At 38.3% G+C, this 19125-nt stretch overlaps 1 protein-coding gene across 1 annotated transcript in view; it reads left to right on the top strand.

Annotated features, from left to right (window-relative positions):
* Positions 1-12804, top strand: part of VWDE (von Willebrand factor D and EGF domains) — a 38696-nt gene extending 25892 nt beyond the window's left edge. The window contains exons 15-30 of the mRNA XM_086614904.1: positions 268-372; positions 740-854; positions 2738-2988; positions 3107-3326; positions 3890-4027; positions 4603-4665; positions 6217-6897; positions 7224-7319; positions 7403-7498; positions 8023-8118; positions 9449-9544; positions 9882-9977; positions 10481-10576; positions 10676-10771; positions 12034-12129; positions 12686-12804. Of these exons, the coding sequence (XP_086471030.1) occupies positions 268-372; positions 740-854; positions 2738-2988; positions 3107-3326; positions 3890-4027; positions 4603-4665; positions 6217-6897; positions 7224-7319; positions 7403-7498; positions 8023-8118; positions 9449-9544; positions 9882-9977; positions 10481-10576; positions 10676-10771; positions 12034-12129; positions 12686-12804 (2460 nt within the window). The remainder of the gene's footprint in view (positions 1-267; positions 373-739; positions 855-2737; positions 2989-3106; positions 3327-3889; positions 4028-4602; positions 4666-6216; positions 6898-7223; positions 7320-7402; positions 7499-8022; positions 8119-9448; positions 9545-9881; positions 9978-10480; positions 10577-10675; positions 10772-12033; positions 12130-12685) is intronic.
* Positions 12805-19125: the final 6321 nt, after the last annotated feature.

Raw genomic sequence — 19125 nt, 5'->3', positions numbered from 1 at the left:
GAGGTAGGTATCTGATATCTCACGTAGATTGAGTCAATAAGGTCAATAGAGCCTACACACTATTCAATTTACCCTAAATTAGACGCCTACATGTGGTTGGTCAAATATCTGCCTAGGCTTACTGGAAGGATTGATTAGATTATGAGAGTTTAAACAGCTGAACATGGGTGTCTGTCAATGAGTTGAGTGTCATGCTAGCAGTGCATGCCGGTGATATGTTGTTCTCTGTATGGGTTAATAATTTTTACTATACTATACATCTTGCAGATTTCTAATGATGGATTCATTTATAGCAACTCTAAAACAATGATATTATATGATGGAGCCTGTCAGACATGTGAAACACAGGAGTCGGGGTTATGTACATTAAAGGTAGATATTTTATTACTCTCTCTATTATGAAAATATGCATCTTTTCTGGCAGAAAAAAAATCTAGAAAAATCAGCAGAACATACCCTGTTCTTGTTTCCAGCAGGGATTTTCCATGCACGGAAATGATAAGCACAGAAAGAGAAGCTGAGATTAGGCAATTTTGAAGAAAAAAATCAAAACAAAAGCACTTCATATAATTGCCAAATAAAGTCAAATGCACTGTCAGTTGTTCAGGTTTAAAAACAACCTTAGTTGCTTTGTGGAAGCACGGGATAGATTAGATTGTATTTGATGCTTTACAAATTCACCCAGATTTACTGTTTGGTAACCAAAAATTAATCTATTACATTGTCATTTCTCTAAAAGGAGAAAACATGCAATATAGATGGACTCTGTTACGGTGAAGGTGACACAAATCCAACCAGCCCTTGCTTGCTCTGCAGACCTGACGTATCAAAGTTAACATGGTCAGTTGTTGAAAGTAAGTTCTGAAGAGTTTTTTAATAGCAAGAAGCTGAAAATCTACTATTTTTTAAAAAAGTGTTTGGAAATAGTGAAGTTTTAAGTTTAACTTAAAGTATTTAATTTAAAGCTCAATACCCACTACTTCAGCTTGTAATTTGATCTTGTTTTTCATCTGACATTTCTCCTAATTTCTGAAAATGATATTTTGTTTTCCAGACAATATAGATAAAAGTCAGGCTTCCCTTCACCCTGTAGCCATCAGAAATAACTAATGAAAATTAACAACTCCTGGTCTAATTAGCACTTTGCAGTCTTTTGATATTTGGCACAGCTACATCCACAAATGTTTGTCTTCAACATTTAGGAATAAAAACTGTTTTCCAACTACTGACTTGGATTCTAAACAAGGGGAGAACACAAGAAACTGAATTAAATGGCATGTCTCATTTATTAACCACTTAATATTTGGACATAATTCACATTGATGGCATAGATACATGGCCTAAACAAATACTTGAAAGTATATCCAAGGCTATCATACTTCAGTCCAGTTAGAAACCACACTAGGAAACGTGTGACCTCAATCTAGATTCATCATTTTCCTCCTCCATAGTACAAAGTTCTAGCCTAGACGTTTTAGCTCTTTTGGCTCAGATCTTGACCTTGGATATACAAATTGTATCAGTCCCTGCATCAAATGGGATGTCTCTTGGGGCTTTACTAGTAGCCATCCATCCTGCCCCATCAGCCCAAGTCCATAACGTCTCAAATACATCAGTTCTCTGTGTTTTCATGAATGAATGTGCTAGCAAGACTCTGTGTAGATTGGGAAGGGTCATGCATGAGTGGGACTTCTAGTGCCTATCTTGCTGAATCTTTTCCTCGTTCAAACCTATACTAGAAGCCAAGGTAGCTATACCTGTTCCAAAAGAATGAAACATGAATGGAATAAAACTCATCCAGCAGTCAGGGAGTCAAGGGATTTCCATATTGCAGCCGTGGACTGGAATTCTTCTCTCAGAAGTGAGAGAAGAATGTACACCAGAGGCAATTCCTCAAAATCAAAGAGCACAGCCTCTTCTCTAGATTGGATGATGTTAGGAACAGGGTGTCAGAATCTAACTGCTGGGACACTGATTATGGCTTCTTTTCCCTCTAAGGTAGTTTCTGCCACAGTGGGTGGGTTCCTCCTTGGAGCGATCCCTTCACTGTAACCCAAAACTTAATGATCTTAATCACCTTCCTATGTCCCATCTTCAAGACCTACACTCTCCTCAGGGCTTCTGCTTCTCTCTTTCACAGAACCTGTCCTGGTGCAGTGGGGTTTTGTTTGTTTGTTTTCACCTGGTCTTTCTTGAGATCTAGTTACTCATGCCAGATAGGTTATAGCTCAACAGTACAAGCATCTAAATATCTTACCAGTGAGTAAGTTGTTGTGTGGTTGAAGTCCTTCCAAGGAATGGTGAGTGAATGACTTATTCCATCACCTCATGCTCAGTTTTGCTAAGATAGTCTCTGCAGCCCATTCCCAAGGATTGCTTAACAATGTCCGTTCATTTCTTAAAGGAAACAGCAATCACCTCTGAGTTTTATGGCTTCCTATACTTTCATCTGCAGACTGTCTCTGCATAGTCAAAACACAGTGTTTAAATTCGATAAGTTCTGAATTCTTTTTGTGTAAAGAAGCAATGCATCTTTATAAGCTCTCGTGTAGTGTAAGGAATTTCTTGGTTGTGTTGTTGCAGTTATAATGTGTTTTTCCTGTGCCATTCAAATAACATCAGAATTTAAGAGAAATAATTGCATGTGACTTCCTTAATAGAAAGATATGCTCCTTTTGAATTTTTATATGTGCATTGCAACTTTTGCTTAAAAGAGAAAATGTCTTCTTTGTTACAGACAACCAGCCTCCTGTGCTTGAAACTTTTCAGGGTATGCTGCGGACTTTTTATGGCGAAGATTTAGTGTATCAGTTTTCGGCTTCAGATCCAGAGGGCTCTGCTATTCATTTCACTTTGGATTCTGGTCCAGAAGGTGCCAGTCTTTCCCCATCAGGTCTACTTTTGTGGAAAGCTGTGTCAATGAATCCCCATAAATTAACGTTTTCTTTGACAGATGACTGCAACGCGAAGACTAAGGTAGAAATAGAGGTAATGAATATTGCAGTAAAATGACACATACTAATAAGATGTTTAAGATAACTAATTACAAAACTCACTGTTAGTTCATTTAAAAAAAGAAAACTGTCTTATTGGGCATGTCTTTTAGGTCAGTGTAAAATCATGTGATTGCCTAAATAATGGCTCATGCGTGACAAACATCAGTTTCCCACCTGGAAGTGGAAGATACCTTTGTGTGTGTGTGGCTGGATTTGAAGGTGATCTCTGTCAAGTGAATACTGATGACTGTAAACTTAACCAGTGTGGTTTTGGCAGATGTGTGGATGGAATAAACAGCTATTACTGTGAATGTCCACCTGAACTTCGAGGTAAGTTGCTACTTTATTTACATACATTTATCATGTTTAGTGATAAATAGATGTTTCTAATTTTATGCCTACATACTTTTTTTAGTTTTTGACTGTAAATAGCTTGCTCTTGAAGTATGAAGAAATTTTATGGTCTTGAGATAAAGTTATATGATATATGTCAAGATTTTTTCTTGCGTTAATACAATGGTTGTTTATATTATGAAAGCAAATTTCCATTGTTTTCCTCTGCAGAGGTAAATTCAGCAACATGATGAAACATAGGAGTGATGAGTTTGGTTACAGTGTGATTCCTCCTACGCCTGCAGATAAACATGTAGTCCCCACAGCCCGTCTTCTCCTTACTCTGCAATAAGCAAGATACTTGATATAAGATGAAAAAATGTGAATAGCAAATGTAGTCACTTGTACTTATTAGATGTACTGAAATACTTCATTGCACTTGCTAATGCCCTTTTTGTGTTTCAGCACCTGCGTACATTCTACTTTTATGTTTTTTTAAACATACTGTCAAAGTCTCGTGACGCCATATTTTTTTAAAAAAAATCTGTATTTCAATGCAGGTAAAAACTGTCAAGATGATGTAGATGAATGTGTATCCAATCCTTGCTTCCCTGGAGTGTTTTGCTTCAATACTTTTGGTTCTTACTATTGTGGTCCATGCCCAAATAATCTGCAAGGAGATGTGAAGTCATGTTATGGTAAAATTATTTGTTTTTCATAAGAATGTGATTATCTTATGGTCATTCAGATAAAATATCTTTGGTTGTGCTTCATGTTTGTAACTAACCTTGAACTCTTCTCAGTAGTCAGCAAAACAGGACGACTGTGTCTTTGTTGACAGCTGGGACAGAATCTCAGTTGGTGACATCAGACTGCACTGAGTCACGTAAAAGTTATAGAACACTTTTTAGGTGACTAGAAAAAATAGCTACAAAATACCCTAGTTCTTTTATATAAAAAGAGAATACAAATTTAATTTTTTTTCTGCACTATTTTCAGCCAGGCCATTATTGACAAAATGTTTTCCTATTAGATTGCTTAACATAGATAGAGCTATTTACCCGAATCAAGGGACTTGGAAATAAGGTACCCAAACATTTATTTACAATGTAATTATTGAATAGTTTGTATTTTTAAAATACTCTGTTGAAAACTTTTAAGAAACAATTTTTACTCTTCATCTGCTTTCTGAATTTTGAATTATTCTTATGTACTAAAAATTTAACTCTGTAATTTATTTGCAGTTGAAACAAAACACAGATTTTGTTTTCAGAAAGCTTTGAAGACATTAATGTTGAAAGAAAGGATTCCACAGGAGAAATTGGAGGGAATAAAGGTGATTTTTTTCATGAAGAAAACGAATGTAATTTCTGATTCACATACTGATAAGAATAGAGCTGACAAATAGAGATTTTAGTCAGTTTTATGTTATTCACTTTAATTTTTCAATTTGAATTGATTTAATTCATTACTGGGGTTGTATTCTGGTCTGAAAAATGAGACTGAAATGTCAATACCAACAAATCCCTTGGGTCAGTCAAGTCATTTTATTGACAGTGTGATGTATGACATTCTTACTGACGCCTTTTGTTTTTGTGACTAACCGCTGACATGAAACAGGTAACAGGGGGATAGGGACATCTGTTATATGAGATAAGCAAAAGTTTATGGCCTTATGTCGACTGCCGTTTTCCTACTTTAACTCAAAGGAAAGGTGAAGGATATGGCAAGTGAACATTCTTAATTCCAAAACTTTGTAAACGCTGTTGCTGGCATTTCCAACTCTGGGCCTGCTGGGACTTTCTTTGCCGGAAATTCTCATGTGTCTTTTCCCTTTATCTCTGAATTGTTAGTGGGGGAGGAGGAAAGCGCTCTCACTCTGCTGCCAGAGCTGGATAATTCTTCATCAGCTGCAAAATGGTTTGCTTTTCAGCAGGGGACACAGCACTTTGTAATAAGATTCAGTAAAGTTTAACCTTTTGTAGACTGTTTCCTAGTACCGTTGTAAATGGGGTTAGGGACAGAGTTTAAGTTAGGTTGGATAATCTCCAGTTTCACTCCTCCTCTGCCCCATAGTGCCGAAAGCACAGCATGCTGCCATTCTGGGATTACAGTGCCATACTCCTCTCCACAACCCACCAGACTACCCACTTTTCCTGGGCAGAATATGAAGAACTTTTCATTCACTTTGCACTCCTTTCAACCAGGAGGCTGAGTCGGTCTCTGTTGTTTATAAAACACATGAAACATCCCACTAATAAAGCTCATGCAGAAACTTCAAGAAAGGTGATAAAAAAGTTTGGAGAGTAAAACATGGTAAGATTTTTGCTACAAGGTGGTGGATTATTCATCTAAAATACTGTCCATGGTGTATCAGTAAGTATAAGCATGTATGTACTTGTGATTAAATGATTAAATATCGGCTTCTAAACTCTAGGCTTATTACTAGCACTTAGACACACTGGTGAACCATAAGCACTATCTTCTCTTTAAACTCTGTTTCAGTTATCTAGTTGGAAGGAGTATTTGGAGCTGGTAATTTGCTCTGATAGTAAAGCTGTTTATTGATCCAGTAGACGAAAATCTCTGCGGTCTGCCTCATATATATGGTGCTTTCTCCTTATCTTCCAGCCAAAAAAAAAAGCCATGGTGAGGTTGGGAGTGGACGTAGCCAGAATACCTTGATCTTCTCTAGTTCTGCCAGTTAGGAGTCAGGTTCTACTGCATAGATACATTCTGGTGTAGCAGATGGAAAGACTTCCTGAAGTACAGAATGATTAGGCTGTATGTTTTTTCTGTTAAGAAGCTATTCCCTACCCTCAGAAGGAAAAAAAGTCTCATAATATTCCTATACTTTTTTTCTCCCTTTCTTTCTAACATGCTGTAGGTTTTCAAAAGTCTTCCTTTGAGAAGGTTTCAAGCATCTCAAGCAATATTCCAAGTTCTACAGATGTCCTCAAGAGATTTGTTTCTACAGAAATGGTCAGTAGCAGCACTCCACCAGCCTCCATAGTAGAAACAGTCACTGCTTGGAAGTCACTTGATTCTTGGAGAAGTGCTTCTGTACAACCTGCTGTTATGGGAAACATTGCTCGTGCTCTCGGCACCATCAGTGGTCAGTTTGCTAACGTGGAAGAGAGTTCTTCCGTACATGCTGTGATCACTGCGTCTTCAAGGAGCCGTGCTGTATCACCTGAGAAGAAAGCAAGGGTGCAAGCTGAGGCCTACAGCTACTTTGGGACCAGCGGTAAGACTTCTCCTAGCAGCCAAACAAGTTTAAGCAAAGGGCTTTCTTTGCCAAGCGAAGCCTTCAACAGTGGAAATGCTCACAGAGTTCAGCACCTATTAGCCAAGCATAATGCGAGTCCTTTGCCTTTTGTCCTTGTTGAAGTCACTGTCCCACCAAAAATGTTTCCTGAAGAATTGAGTGAAATAGTGATTCCTGAAGCAGGAACCTGTACCGATTTACCCTGTTTTCCTGGTGTACCTTGTGAGCCAAGTCAGGATGGAAGAGTGAAGTGCGGCCGTTGTCCTTATGGTTATTATGGAGATGGCTTCACTTGCAGAGGTATTTCAAATAAATGCACTAAATGCTTTGCAAAAAAAGAATCTTGTGGCATCTTTATAACTTGAAAGTATGTTGTTACTGTGTGATCAGTGAAATGCATAGAGTATTGAATTTTCTCATTTTCATTATTAACCTTGGCATAGCCTACAGGCTTGTATGGGTGCACTTAAAAATATTTTTCCGATATGTCTCAGGCTCCCCACTTAGGGGCAGAGACCTAATGGATTCTGTGTGATCTGTTCATTACATTAGGCAAGACACAGTTGTGCTGAAATGCCACTTTCATTTTGCTTATTCCTTTCTTTGTTTTCTTCATTGCCTTTCAGCAAGATGTAGACAAACATGTGGCAAGAATATGGAGTGTGTGGCACCCAATATTTGCAAATGCAAGCCTGGTTATACTGGGTATAACTGTCAGGCCGGTGAGTATGGCATTTTCATTTAGCCTGTGGTAACTCATATCCACAAATTAATGATTTGAAGATTACTGTTGATTTTTGCACAGCTCTATGCAGACCTGATTGCAAAAACCGTGGGAAGTGCATTAAACCAAATGTCTGTGAATGTCTACCAGGATACAGTGGCTCCTCTTGTGAGGAAGGTAAATAGAGTATTTTTTGCTTTTGAATCCATAAATACTCCAAGGATGCTGTAAATAATTTCCATGACTGTTCATTCTGACAGCAGAGAGGTGTGTTCATTTTACTTTAACAGAACTCTTTGAGTAACAGATTGGTATATACCCTACTCTTTTTAATACATGATGTAAATGTTGCTTATGATTGGATATTCCTAAATTTAGCTTTCATAGTAAGTAGAGGAGTTCAACAGTGAATGTAAATGCCTCTAAGCTAAACCCTCCCAAAGAGTGGGAAGTCCTGTCTGGAAACACTCGGATTTCTTTTCTTCAGGGTGACCACCACTGTTGGGACTCTGTGTACTCTGTTGGAATTAAGTTGTTCTTGTTAATTATTCTTGTCAAAAGGCATTGCATATGTCGTCTTCTTTTATTTCCAGTTCTTTGCTCACTGTCAATTATTAACGTTTCCCATTTTTCTAAAGCATAAGGAATTCATGCATCTTTTTAGAGGTGATTTCTTGAACAGCATAATTCTGTATCTGCAGCACATTGTAAACCACCCTGTCAAAATGGAGGTACATGCTTGGCCAGAAATCTCTGCACCTGCCCATATGGTTTTGTGGGACCAAGATGTGATACAAGTAAGCAAAAAAGCATAAAGGAGGAACACAGGACATTTCTCCTGTTCTTCAGGAGCAAGAAAGAAAATAATGGTTTAAATTTTTGATGCGCTCTGTCTACTGCTAGCAAATGATGTAATACCTGTGTCTCTTTGAAGGCTCCTATACTTGGGCTTTTCAAACATTAGTTAGGTAATATTTGCACATAACTTTGAAAACATAACATACTGTAAATACTGCAAATAGTTTATTATTTATAATTTATAATATAATGGAAACATTGAGCACGTTGCAGGTGTGATACTACCTTCAGAACAAACACAGATGTTTAATATGTCCTTACAGCTTTTTTTAATTTCTATCATCTTAAATTGGTTAGATGCTCAGGTACATTCAGAAGTTGGTATCAGTGGATGATGGGTCAGAAAAACTGGGATACAGGAAAACTGAATTCGGAACCACATTATGGGATCTTTTTTTTTTTTTTTTTACCTGAGCAAAAAATAAGAAAATTTGCTGTGATCATGGCTGAAAAATTTTAATTAGTTAGTCTCACATAAATTGCCTTTTATGTATCAAATTCTACATGCTACAATTTGGCAACTCCAAATTTTAGGTAGATTTCATGCTGGTAATTTTTATCATTCAGAGAGTCAAATTTAGATGTGCTGTTTATATATCATTCACCTGAACGTGCCACTGCATTATTGACACCAAATTGAAAAACTCCTTTGTTCATCTCGTCCTCAAATCCCAGGGCTCTTCATTCTCAGTTTTTCTTGTTCTAATTTCAATTGTGACACAAAAAAAGTTGTTGCTCTTTGTTAAGTAATACTAAAGAGAATGAGATGTCCTGAAGAAGTGATTCATGGTTTTCCACAGCCACGATTTTTCAATGTCTTGGCTTGTTAGTCTCGTGCCACTCTAAGCGTGCAGCTGCACTTGCTGAAATGATAGAGGACACTTGAGTGAACTCTCTTGGAGTCCGTCAAATCCATCATGTAACATGGTCCGTTTGTCTCTTAGTATTGAATTTCCAATTTTTTTCAGAATTTATTTGAAATTTTCTAGATTTTTAACACTGAATATAACCAGACCATGGATAATTACATACAAAAGCATTTTATTTACCTTTTTAGTCTGGTGCTTGCTTTTTATGGCTTTAAGACTGGATTAATCTGTTCAGCAATTCCTCTTCAACCAGTGGAATTGTATGTTAGTTCTAGTGTTGATATTTGGGAAAGAAATTGAAATTTGTTTGAAAAACGAATCAAGTATAATTTGTAACACATCTCTTTCTCCTCTCTGCCTTCCCCCTGCCTTTGTTTTTGTTCATCTTCTTGGATGGTAGTGGTTTGCAACAGACACTGCGAAAATGGTGGTGAATGTCTTACTCCAGACATCTGCCAGTGTAAACCTGGGTGGTACGGACCTACATGCAGTACAGGTAACATTCCTGCAACTTCCGTGTTCCTGGGAGAGCATCTGTAGGAACTCCCATAGTTTGAAATTTGTAACTACGTGGCTCAGACATCAGGGATGAGTGGCTGCTTACTGCTGTAGAGCCACTGCCTTCCTTCTTGTCTCTACATGTTAGTTCTGCTGCCAACAGCTCCTCTAGGAAGTCTCACTGATCTCAAAAATTTTGGGTAAAGATTTTAATTGAATGGTGTTACCTGCAGTTGTCTTAGGTGTTTAATTCCTGTCCTTGCAGCAGAAGCACTTATTTTATAGACTTTATTTGGTGGTCATGCTTCCCACTCCTCCTGACCCTTTTTCTGCAGCAATGTGTGACCCTGTGTGTCTCAACGGTGGTTCCTGTACTAAGCCAGATGTTTGCCTCTGTCCACATGGATTCTTTGGTGCACAGTGTCAGAATGGTAATCTTTCTTTTCTTTTTTTTTTCCCCTTTGTTTTTTTTTTCCCCTCCCTTCTTAGCTGCTATTATAAGGAAATCTGTGAGAAAACACAGTTATCTTCAGACATAAAATTCACAATCAAGTCACATACTGGTATGAAACAGAGATTACATTGGTTTTTAGATTTTATCTCTGATTAGTGAATGTTCAAGGAGAAGGAAGACTTAAAATATGCTTGTCTTCCACTCAACTTTTGAGCAATGTTCAGCCAGTTGCATTGTATATTATGTAGTCTGGTTACTCATGTACACATACAGTTGCCAACATCAATCCCTTTTTTATCCGATTTTGTATTTACTATTGACGTAGGCACCAATCCACATTAATATGATTTTAACTAGACAGACCTGAATGTCTGTATAAACTATCAGAACTTTAGTGTTGTGCTCTTGTTTCCCAGAACTGTATTGCAAAGGCAAACAAAATGCAAACTACAGCCTTTTTCTCCTGCTTCTATCTTCTAGCTGTCTGCAGCCCACCTTGTAAGAATGGTGGTCATTGCATGAGAAGCAATGTCTGTACTTGTCCTAATGGGTACACAGGCAGAAGATGTGAAAAAAGTAAGCCGGTGTTAAAATCCTTCCAGGATCTGAAAGTAACCAATAAGTTATTCTGTAATCAGTTAAATGTATTAAACGGCAGATGTTCTTGATTTTAAGGTGTCTGTGAGCCAAGGTGCATGAATGGAGGAAAGTGTGTAGGGCCAAACGTTTGCTCTTGTCCTTCAGGATGGAGGGGAAAAAGATGTAACACACGTAAGTATCTTAAAAGTAATCTGTGACTAAAGGACAACTCTGTCCATACAAGTAATGTGAAGCTAGTGCCAAAGAACTCAAGAATATACACATATTGGAAAAAAAAATGGCCTATAACTTGGCAGCAAAATTTAGGGTGGAGAATTAACACCATGCAGTTCCTAGGTTAAATCGTGAGACCAAAATATCTGTTAAATTCTTGTCTAGCAAATACTCATTTCTTTCTTAATTCTTGTCTAAGTAAGAAGCATCTGTGTTTCTGAATACACACAGCTGCAAAGAGCTGAGTCAATGAAGTGAAACGATTTAAATTTGTGCCGTAGGACAGAAAAGCAGATATAATAGAAAAAGTAGTACAGTGAAAGATTGCAAAACTGTGGAAACATAGTGTGAAATGATTGGAATAGAAGATGCAATGGGCACAAGCTCTTTTAGGAAAGGTAGAAATAGGACTGTGATGGTAGCACAGCTGTGGGTCACATTGTATCTTAATGAAGATATTGATGGTGCGTAAAACATATGAAGCAGCATGGATAAAAGCACAGTCTGCATGAAAATCAGCATGAAGATGAGTGGTAGAAATCACATAGATAAAGTGTTAGTGTCTGTCATAGTACCCACCCGAGGCTCAGATATTGATATGGCCAATGAGCTCTCTAATGGCATGGAGGAAAAACAATTTTCCCTGTGTTACTTTCTGTAATTATTGGAAAGTTTTATTGAAAAAAAGTTACCCATATTGACAGGGGTGAGGTATTCTTGGACACTGTGAAAGAGAGATTTGATTACCAAACAGTCAATTAACCAATGAGAAATAATAGTATTTTAGATTATGGCTTAATAAGCAGGGATGAATGTGCAGAAAAATGAGTCATAGAAAATAACTGTGGATCAAATATTCATGAGTTGATTCACTGTGTGTTTAATTGCATGATAGACAAAAGATCTCTCACTAAGATGTGGGTTTTAGAAAGGTAAATTTGGAAAAAAACAAAGCTCTTCAGTGGTGTTGACTTAATTCAGTGTTTGGGGCTTTTGTAGCATCTGTGATGCCTCAGAACATCTCGACGCGTGCTTTGGCTGCAGGGCTTTTTGTTTCTGGTTGCCTCTCTTCTTTAATACCCCGTCGATCTCAGACAGATTTTCAGTGAAGGTGATGTGATTCTTGTGTATGAAAAATACTCAACCTCTCGTGGGCATCCTGAAATGTACCTAAGTAATAATTTGTGATATAACCAAACTTTGTGATGATGTCTGTGCAGCTATCTGTCTTCAGGAGTGTAAGAACGGTGGGGAGTGTATTGGACCGAGCACGTGTCATTGTCCGCCGCAGTGGGAAGGAATCCAGTGTCAGACACGTAAGAATGATGTGACCTGTCAATCTTTTGCTTCAGCACGGTTAAGACTGCCTCAGCAATACATAGTGCCTACAAAAGTCCTACATCTTGAGTGTATTTTAACCCAAATCTGTGTCAAAGGCAGGATAAGGCGGGTAGAGGTTCCTCTGCCCATTCTGAAGCCCTCCGGACATGATGGTAGTCTGGGACCATGGCAGTATGTGGTGACTTGCTCTGACTCCGTATGCTGCTGCAGCAGCCCAGAGGCCATTGCAGTAGCCTGAAATAGTAGAGTGTGCTAAAACCCCACCTTTCTCATGTCCCTGTCTTGGTTTCATTCATGCCCTCAGCATGTTCCCATATTAAATCTGCATCAAAGCCTAAGGGGGATGGGATAATCGTAAGAACATTGTTGGCTTTGTATGACTTCTTGCACTGAGGGGTGTTTCCCTGTGAAAATACCTACTTATCTCAGCTCCTAAAAGCAGGCTGAATAAGTATATAGAGGTAGTAGCCATGTTTCCTTCACCAAGTTGTTTTCATGAGTAAAGCCACATATGTACCTCTCTTATTTTAGCTGTGTGCAACCAGAAGTGCCTGTTTGGAGGCAAGTGTGTGTTGCCTAACGTATGCTCTTGTCGTCCTGGTTATACTGGAGTCCTCTGTGGGAAGAAAATTCAGGTAATTGTAGAATGACACCATGACAGCTACAGCGATCCGGGAGTCACTATCTGGTCCACCCTTGTCCATTGAAGTAACATGAAATATACCACATGTGCTTGTCTCATTTCCTCCTTTCAGTCTCCAGTGAGGGAAAGTTCATAAAATTCCTAAAAGCTATTTCAGAACTTTATAGGCTCTAATACTTACAGAATTTTATCAACACCTAAAGTAAATTTCCTTTGTGTCAAATTAAGCTGATTATCTCTAAATCATCCCCTAAGTGGCTGCAGCAGGAATGGATAACTATCCTCTTCATAACAACCACTATTCTCTTTTCTAGCGTCTGGCCCCATTTTGGGGAAGGGTATCCCACTGCTGACTTTCTCAGCTTGCATCGAGTCAGGCCCTGACCTTTTTCAACTAACTGACTACACTGTTGCTTGGTTCATCTCTGGTTTATACACACATTCCTTATCCCCAAGTGTAACATTGGGAATAGCTTTAATTTTGTGTTATAGTGAATGATGACTGTTTCCCTGTTTTGTCACATAATCTTCTGTTGTGTTCCTTTCCCTGAGTGCTGACAGTCATTCACTGAAGTAAACATGTCATTACAACTAACTTTTTTGTGACATCTGAAGTAGAAAGCATTCTGCTCTTCTCGCATCATCTGTGATGTTTCTCTTCTTTTCATTTGAAGATATTTAGACGCTCTTGTGGTGTCAGTAGAATTCCTTTGGTGGAGCTGGGACATAGCCTAGCTGATTTTACCACTGCATGCTGGTGCTTTTCCTTTACATTCATCTTTAATCAAATACCACTGTTCACACCTGTACTGTGTTTTCTTTTAAAACAACTTAGTTCTTTGGCCTCCTGCTGCAGCCAAAATAGCATATTCTGTCCTTCCCACCTTTCCTTTCTTTTTAGTACTTTGCCACATTTTGTCTTTACAGGTTTTACATTAAATGTGACTGCTAGATCTCCAGGCATTTTTAGTGAGAAATGGGTGAAAACCAGGGAAGACAGCAATGTTTTAACTTTCATCCAGCCTCAGTCTCTCCCAGTTGAAACTACTGGAAGTTCAGATCTTTTTTTCTGTTTTACGAAGTCCAATATACAATGCCCATACCATTTGTGGTCAGGTAGCAGATAACTTGCTAGAGATGGAGCAAATACGTTCAAGAAACTGAAACAAATAATAAATGCTCATACACATTTTGAAAATATAAAACTATACATCCTATAAAGACCAAACTATAATGTCTGCAGTATGGATTTCCAAAATGTGACCTAAAAAAGGAAATAATTCTTTCTTAAATTGTTTCTTAAACTTTTAAAAATGGACCATGTCATTGAAGTATCTTCTTACGTTTATTTGTTTATTTTTCTCTCCAAGGTACAAAGGCATCACGGCTGAAGGAAAGAAGCGTATCAATTAAATTGCAATGCTGCATGGACATGTGAGACTTGAAAATAGCAAGAGGGTTGAAGGCGATTACAGAGTTTATTTAAATGAAAGGAATATCCAGAAGCATTATTTTAAAAGATTTGTATTACAGTCATGAATTTTGGTGAGCTTCAAAACAACAATCTTGTAGTCATTAAAATATACGTATATTTCTGTAATTTTTTGCTACCTCATGCACAAACCCCACAGCCTCAGATTCTTCACTGGGCTCACAGATCTGGTGAATGATGCAAACCCAAAGTTCTGCAGTCTGTTGATGTAGTCAACTGGACTATGAGACTTCGTGTGTGGGAACAAGACTCTAATAGCTGCTGTCTCTACGACAGGAGGCAGCACTTCGTCACTTGGGACTGTTACCTCCTGGTTTTAAACATTGTTTACATTCTGTTATTTGGCTGCGAACAGAAGAAAAAGCAGAACTATTTTTTTCTTCTTTGTCTTGTATTTGCGTCAGTCTGTTCTAATGACAAACTAGTAGAGAGGAAGGAGCAGGAACCTAAACCAAGGCTTGGCTACTAACAGTGGAGGCAAGTTATCATCAGTTAGCAGTCAACCAGATGCAGAATATTGTGGTCTGCCTACAGCAAACCTTTGTAGCCAGGTACCGAGTCTTCTATTTTGACTTCATTACGTACACTCACAAAGTTGAGTACCCAGCTGCTGAATGATTTCTGTCTCTGTAAGACTCAAAACCCCTGTTTTGAGATGGCATTCAGTAATATGAGGAAATCTTGTCCCCGAGTCTCTTAGAGAAATTTGACAATGCTTTTAGCCACGCTGAATCTTAAAATAGAAATTAATAAGAGGAGAAATTTGCTGTACATTATGCCATTCATATTCATCAAATCAGAAAATATTTGTAAAAACATCATAGAGGAGGTTTTTTCCCCATTACCTATTGTTCCAATGAACTGTTACCACTTACCAGCTGCAAGAGTATTTGTTCAAAAACTAAATTCCAGTTTTTCTGAAGTTTCCTACAGAGGACTACGATCATCTTCCCCTAGAGCTGCAAAAGACTTTTCAGTTCCTGCCACAACCAGCTGAGTTTTGGTAATAGATACAAAGGTTCCTTCAGCTAAGCCATTGAAGTTCACTGTTTTGGTTTGTTTTTTTTAAACCAAAAATAAACGTCATGACTTGCTGTTCTCCTGAGTAATATTCAATTTACATACACTAATCCTAAATGGGAAGAAAATAGAGCTCGTTTTGCCATTTATTGCCACTGTGGGATGCTGATTGCCAAATCATAGCTATTAGCAGCTCTGTGCCTAGATTTCTCCTCACCTTTTGATAGTCCTCTTAAGTCCTTTTGCAAAGTAGGCTTGCATTTTGAGAGCTCAGCATCATTCCAGAATGATACCTGATGGATTTCCAAGTGCCTGACTGGTGTATTTAAAAACTGTTTTCAATTTCCCACTTGCATTTTAAGTTTCAGTGTTTCCATAGTTTCTTTCAGTCAGGCATCCAAGTGGGTGATAGCGTGATCTTCTGGGAACTGTTCTATTATTTAAAACCTACTCCACTTGAACTGTTCCCTTTCTCACAACTCATAAAGATCTCTATGAACAAAACCTGATGAGCTATTGGAACTGATGCCTCAGGATGATGCTTTGAATACACAAGGTTCTGAAAATGTTTTTAAAATGCAAACACACCAATATTGCATAATCTCATATTGTAATAACGCCCATTCCATGTGTCAGTTACAGAGGTGGCGTGCTAAAGAGTGAGATAACATCTGCCAGGAACACTGTTAATAGTTCTTTGGTTAATGGGTTTGTGCAACCCTCCATTCACAAAACTGCATCTATATATATATGCCTTTCTAGGATTTCAGGCTGAACGAAAGGGGGTTTTTAATTATAACTTTTAGTGTTTCCCATTTATTTTCTGTGGTCGTAGAGGCAGAAATGATTTCTTTTACATTTTCCAAATGCAAGCTGTGCGAACAAAAGCACACCCAGAGCGTTGCTGCAGTCGTTACATAGTGCTAAGCTGTGCTGTTTTCCAGCAAGCACATGATGCACAAAAATGACTAGTACATGCATAAAGACAGACAGCTACTTCAAAACCGCCCAGCAATTACATGATTAGTTGAAAGTATTTTGTTACTAGATGGTCCATCATCGACATGAAACAGAATTCATTGTAATTAGAAAGCACATGGCAAGAATGCAGTGAAATTGCTGTTTAACTAGAGGCAGAAGCATACAGAGGGCTTGTGTACCCCTGCTAACAAAATTGTTCTAAAATTGCATAATGCAGTCTGAAGTTAGGCCCAAAAGAGGGGATCTGGAAGCAGGGAGAAGGGTTGCATACTGCGGGAGTTGCCACAGTTCCACTCTGATGGAACGAAGAGCAACGTGTGCCAAACAGAAGATCTTGCCGTGATTCTTAGCACATTACACAGAATACAGGTATCTTCACTGAATTTTCTTGCATGATTTTTTTAAATACTAAACAGTGCTGGAAGGTACCTATGCACGTCATCCATTTATTATCTGATTGCACTAAGGTTGCTCTGCAGGCCAGCAGAAATTCTCCCAACGGCAGGTTGACTTTTGCCTGTGCTCTAAAGAAGATCCTTAAAATGCAGAGTAATGACTGTTTTCTGAAGGAAGGATTCGTATCGCAGAAGATACCACAGATCTCAGCAGGGACTCCGTTTCCTACATTTATATCCGTGTTGGTTGTGACTTAAAAAAACACAAAAATGTAGGGCCCATATGACAAGCTCGCTCTTTTTACAAAGGTTTATTACCTATTCTTGTAGCTGAGAATAAAAGTGAGTTAACATTTCTATCTACCAAAAACAAACCTGTGAAGAAGAATCAGCACAAACCCTGAAGTAAATCAGCATAACAGCTTAAGCTACTTGGCAGATTGGCTATATCCACTCCATTACTTGCCCAAATGGGAAAATCCAAAGTTTAAATTCTCAACAAAACCTCGCACCTGGGTCCATACACAAAACCAAACGTAGAGGTTAGAAAATGTCACTAATGACTAAAGATGTTTATGCTGTTTCTCTTACATAAAGGTAGCACTTGGCAGTGTCGGGTCATTTTACTCAGCTTCCACCCACAGCTCAGTTTAGCCCATAAAGGATATTTTACAGATAAACCACGTAACTCCATTGTTACTACAACCACTTACAGCAGAAGAAAACATAAATGGTAAAATGTGCATGCAAGTAAATTAAAAAGAAAAGACACTTTTCACCTTTCCACACATGCTCTAAAAAGACAGAATATCAGAAACGTAACCAGTGCACTACCCCTACGATTTTTCCAGTTGTTTTTATTCAGAGCATCTGTGTAAGTGTTACAGTTAGCTCTAATAAATACGAGAGGTAACCTCTTCTGTATCGTTTTTCTTGACCTTTCAGCTGCATGCACATCTAGCTTTGCACAGGAAGATACATCTAGCTCCAAAAATTACATGCTGTAAGTATGTTTAATCCTCCAGTGAGTCGGAAACAAACAAAAGACAAGGAATACTGACAGCTCCTTTAGTAAATATATGTGGAACTATGGAAGTAATAACTTGGGGACCTGGACTGTCATTAATAACACATTCTGAGACTGTTTTACTTTAAAATAACTACTAGAAAATTCACCTTTAAACTCACCTAAAATATTGCAGAGATTTAAATGGTCTTTCTTAAAAACAAAACAAAACAAAAATCCTATGAAAAACCCTGTAGCCAGTAGATGGTGCTACATTCAAGCAGTATTTCTAAAATATGCCCTCACCTTCTGGGTGCCATCAAATTACTGCTGACTTATTTCAATCATTTCTAAACGAGGAACTATTTAAATTACCATTTGTTCTGGCCAGCTCAGAAACATCAATTACAGGTCTCTCTCACTGACTGCTCTTGGTCTCATGCTCCTAACGATGCTATCTCTTTTGGCTTCTAATCACCGTTACTGTCACTTTTGGCTTTATTAGTAGAAGTCAGTCTTTTCAGGAACAATACTGAGATATTATGCCTCTTTGCATTTAGATGCTTCTCTTTGCATTTAAATACTTCTGCTCATTTACTCTGAAATCTTGGGTCTGAGGAAATCTATTTTTTTCCATTCACTTCCCTGCAACCAGTATGTCATCTAAGGTATGTAACTTAACTCCTGAATTTCTAAATTATGGCGTGATTGTTGTAGTGAACCGCAACACAGAGTTTCATCATCGTAAACCACACTCCAGAACTGTTGATGAAATCATTTTCCATGCATGAATTTTTCACCAGCGCGTCTGAAATACCCAGTCTATCACAGCAAACGCAGCACGAAAAACATGGGCTCCTCTTACTCCATCACCTGCCCCAGCAACAAAACCTGCACAGCACGTGTCCGTAGCAGGTGTCACCTGAACCAAATGCAACAGCCTCCAGAGCAAGGGCAGAGGAAGGCTCAACCACACAACACAGCAATTGCTCGTTAACAGAAAACGGGAGTCTCACAAACTGTTTCCATTGTCTTTCGTTTGCCCTCCGTATGCTTGGGTTCTGTCTCTTAGAGAAGGTTGGCAACTGAGAAGACCCTATTTCCTTTCTTTCTTGTCAATGCTCAGTGGCTTGTAATCCCTGGAGAAACATGTCCACGTAAGTCACTCTGCCTATGAAAGCTACACGTTCTGGTAAAGGATCTTAAACACAGATACAATCTTATTCCATCAAATGGATTAAATTAATGCATAGGGAAATGGATTACAGTAATGCATAGTTAAAATTCTCCCACCAAAAATTCCAGTTTCACCTGGAAGACAATGAAAATCAATCTATCTCAAAAAAAAAAATTAATATGGGTATCATTCAGGAAGTTGACTGATTCAATTTGCATGTTTTGGCAAAACCCTCCTCAACTGTAGCGTTCAAGAAA

This window comes from Tauraco erythrolophus, chromosome 7 (assembly GCF_009769465.1).
Source record: "Tauraco erythrolophus isolate bTauEry1 chromosome 7, bTauEry1.pri, whole genome shotgun sequence".
NCBI classification, from domain to species: domain Eukaryota; kingdom Metazoa; phylum Chordata; class Aves; order Musophagiformes; family Musophagidae; genus Tauraco; species Tauraco erythrolophus.
This window is presented reverse-complemented; position numbering and strand designations above follow the sequence as displayed.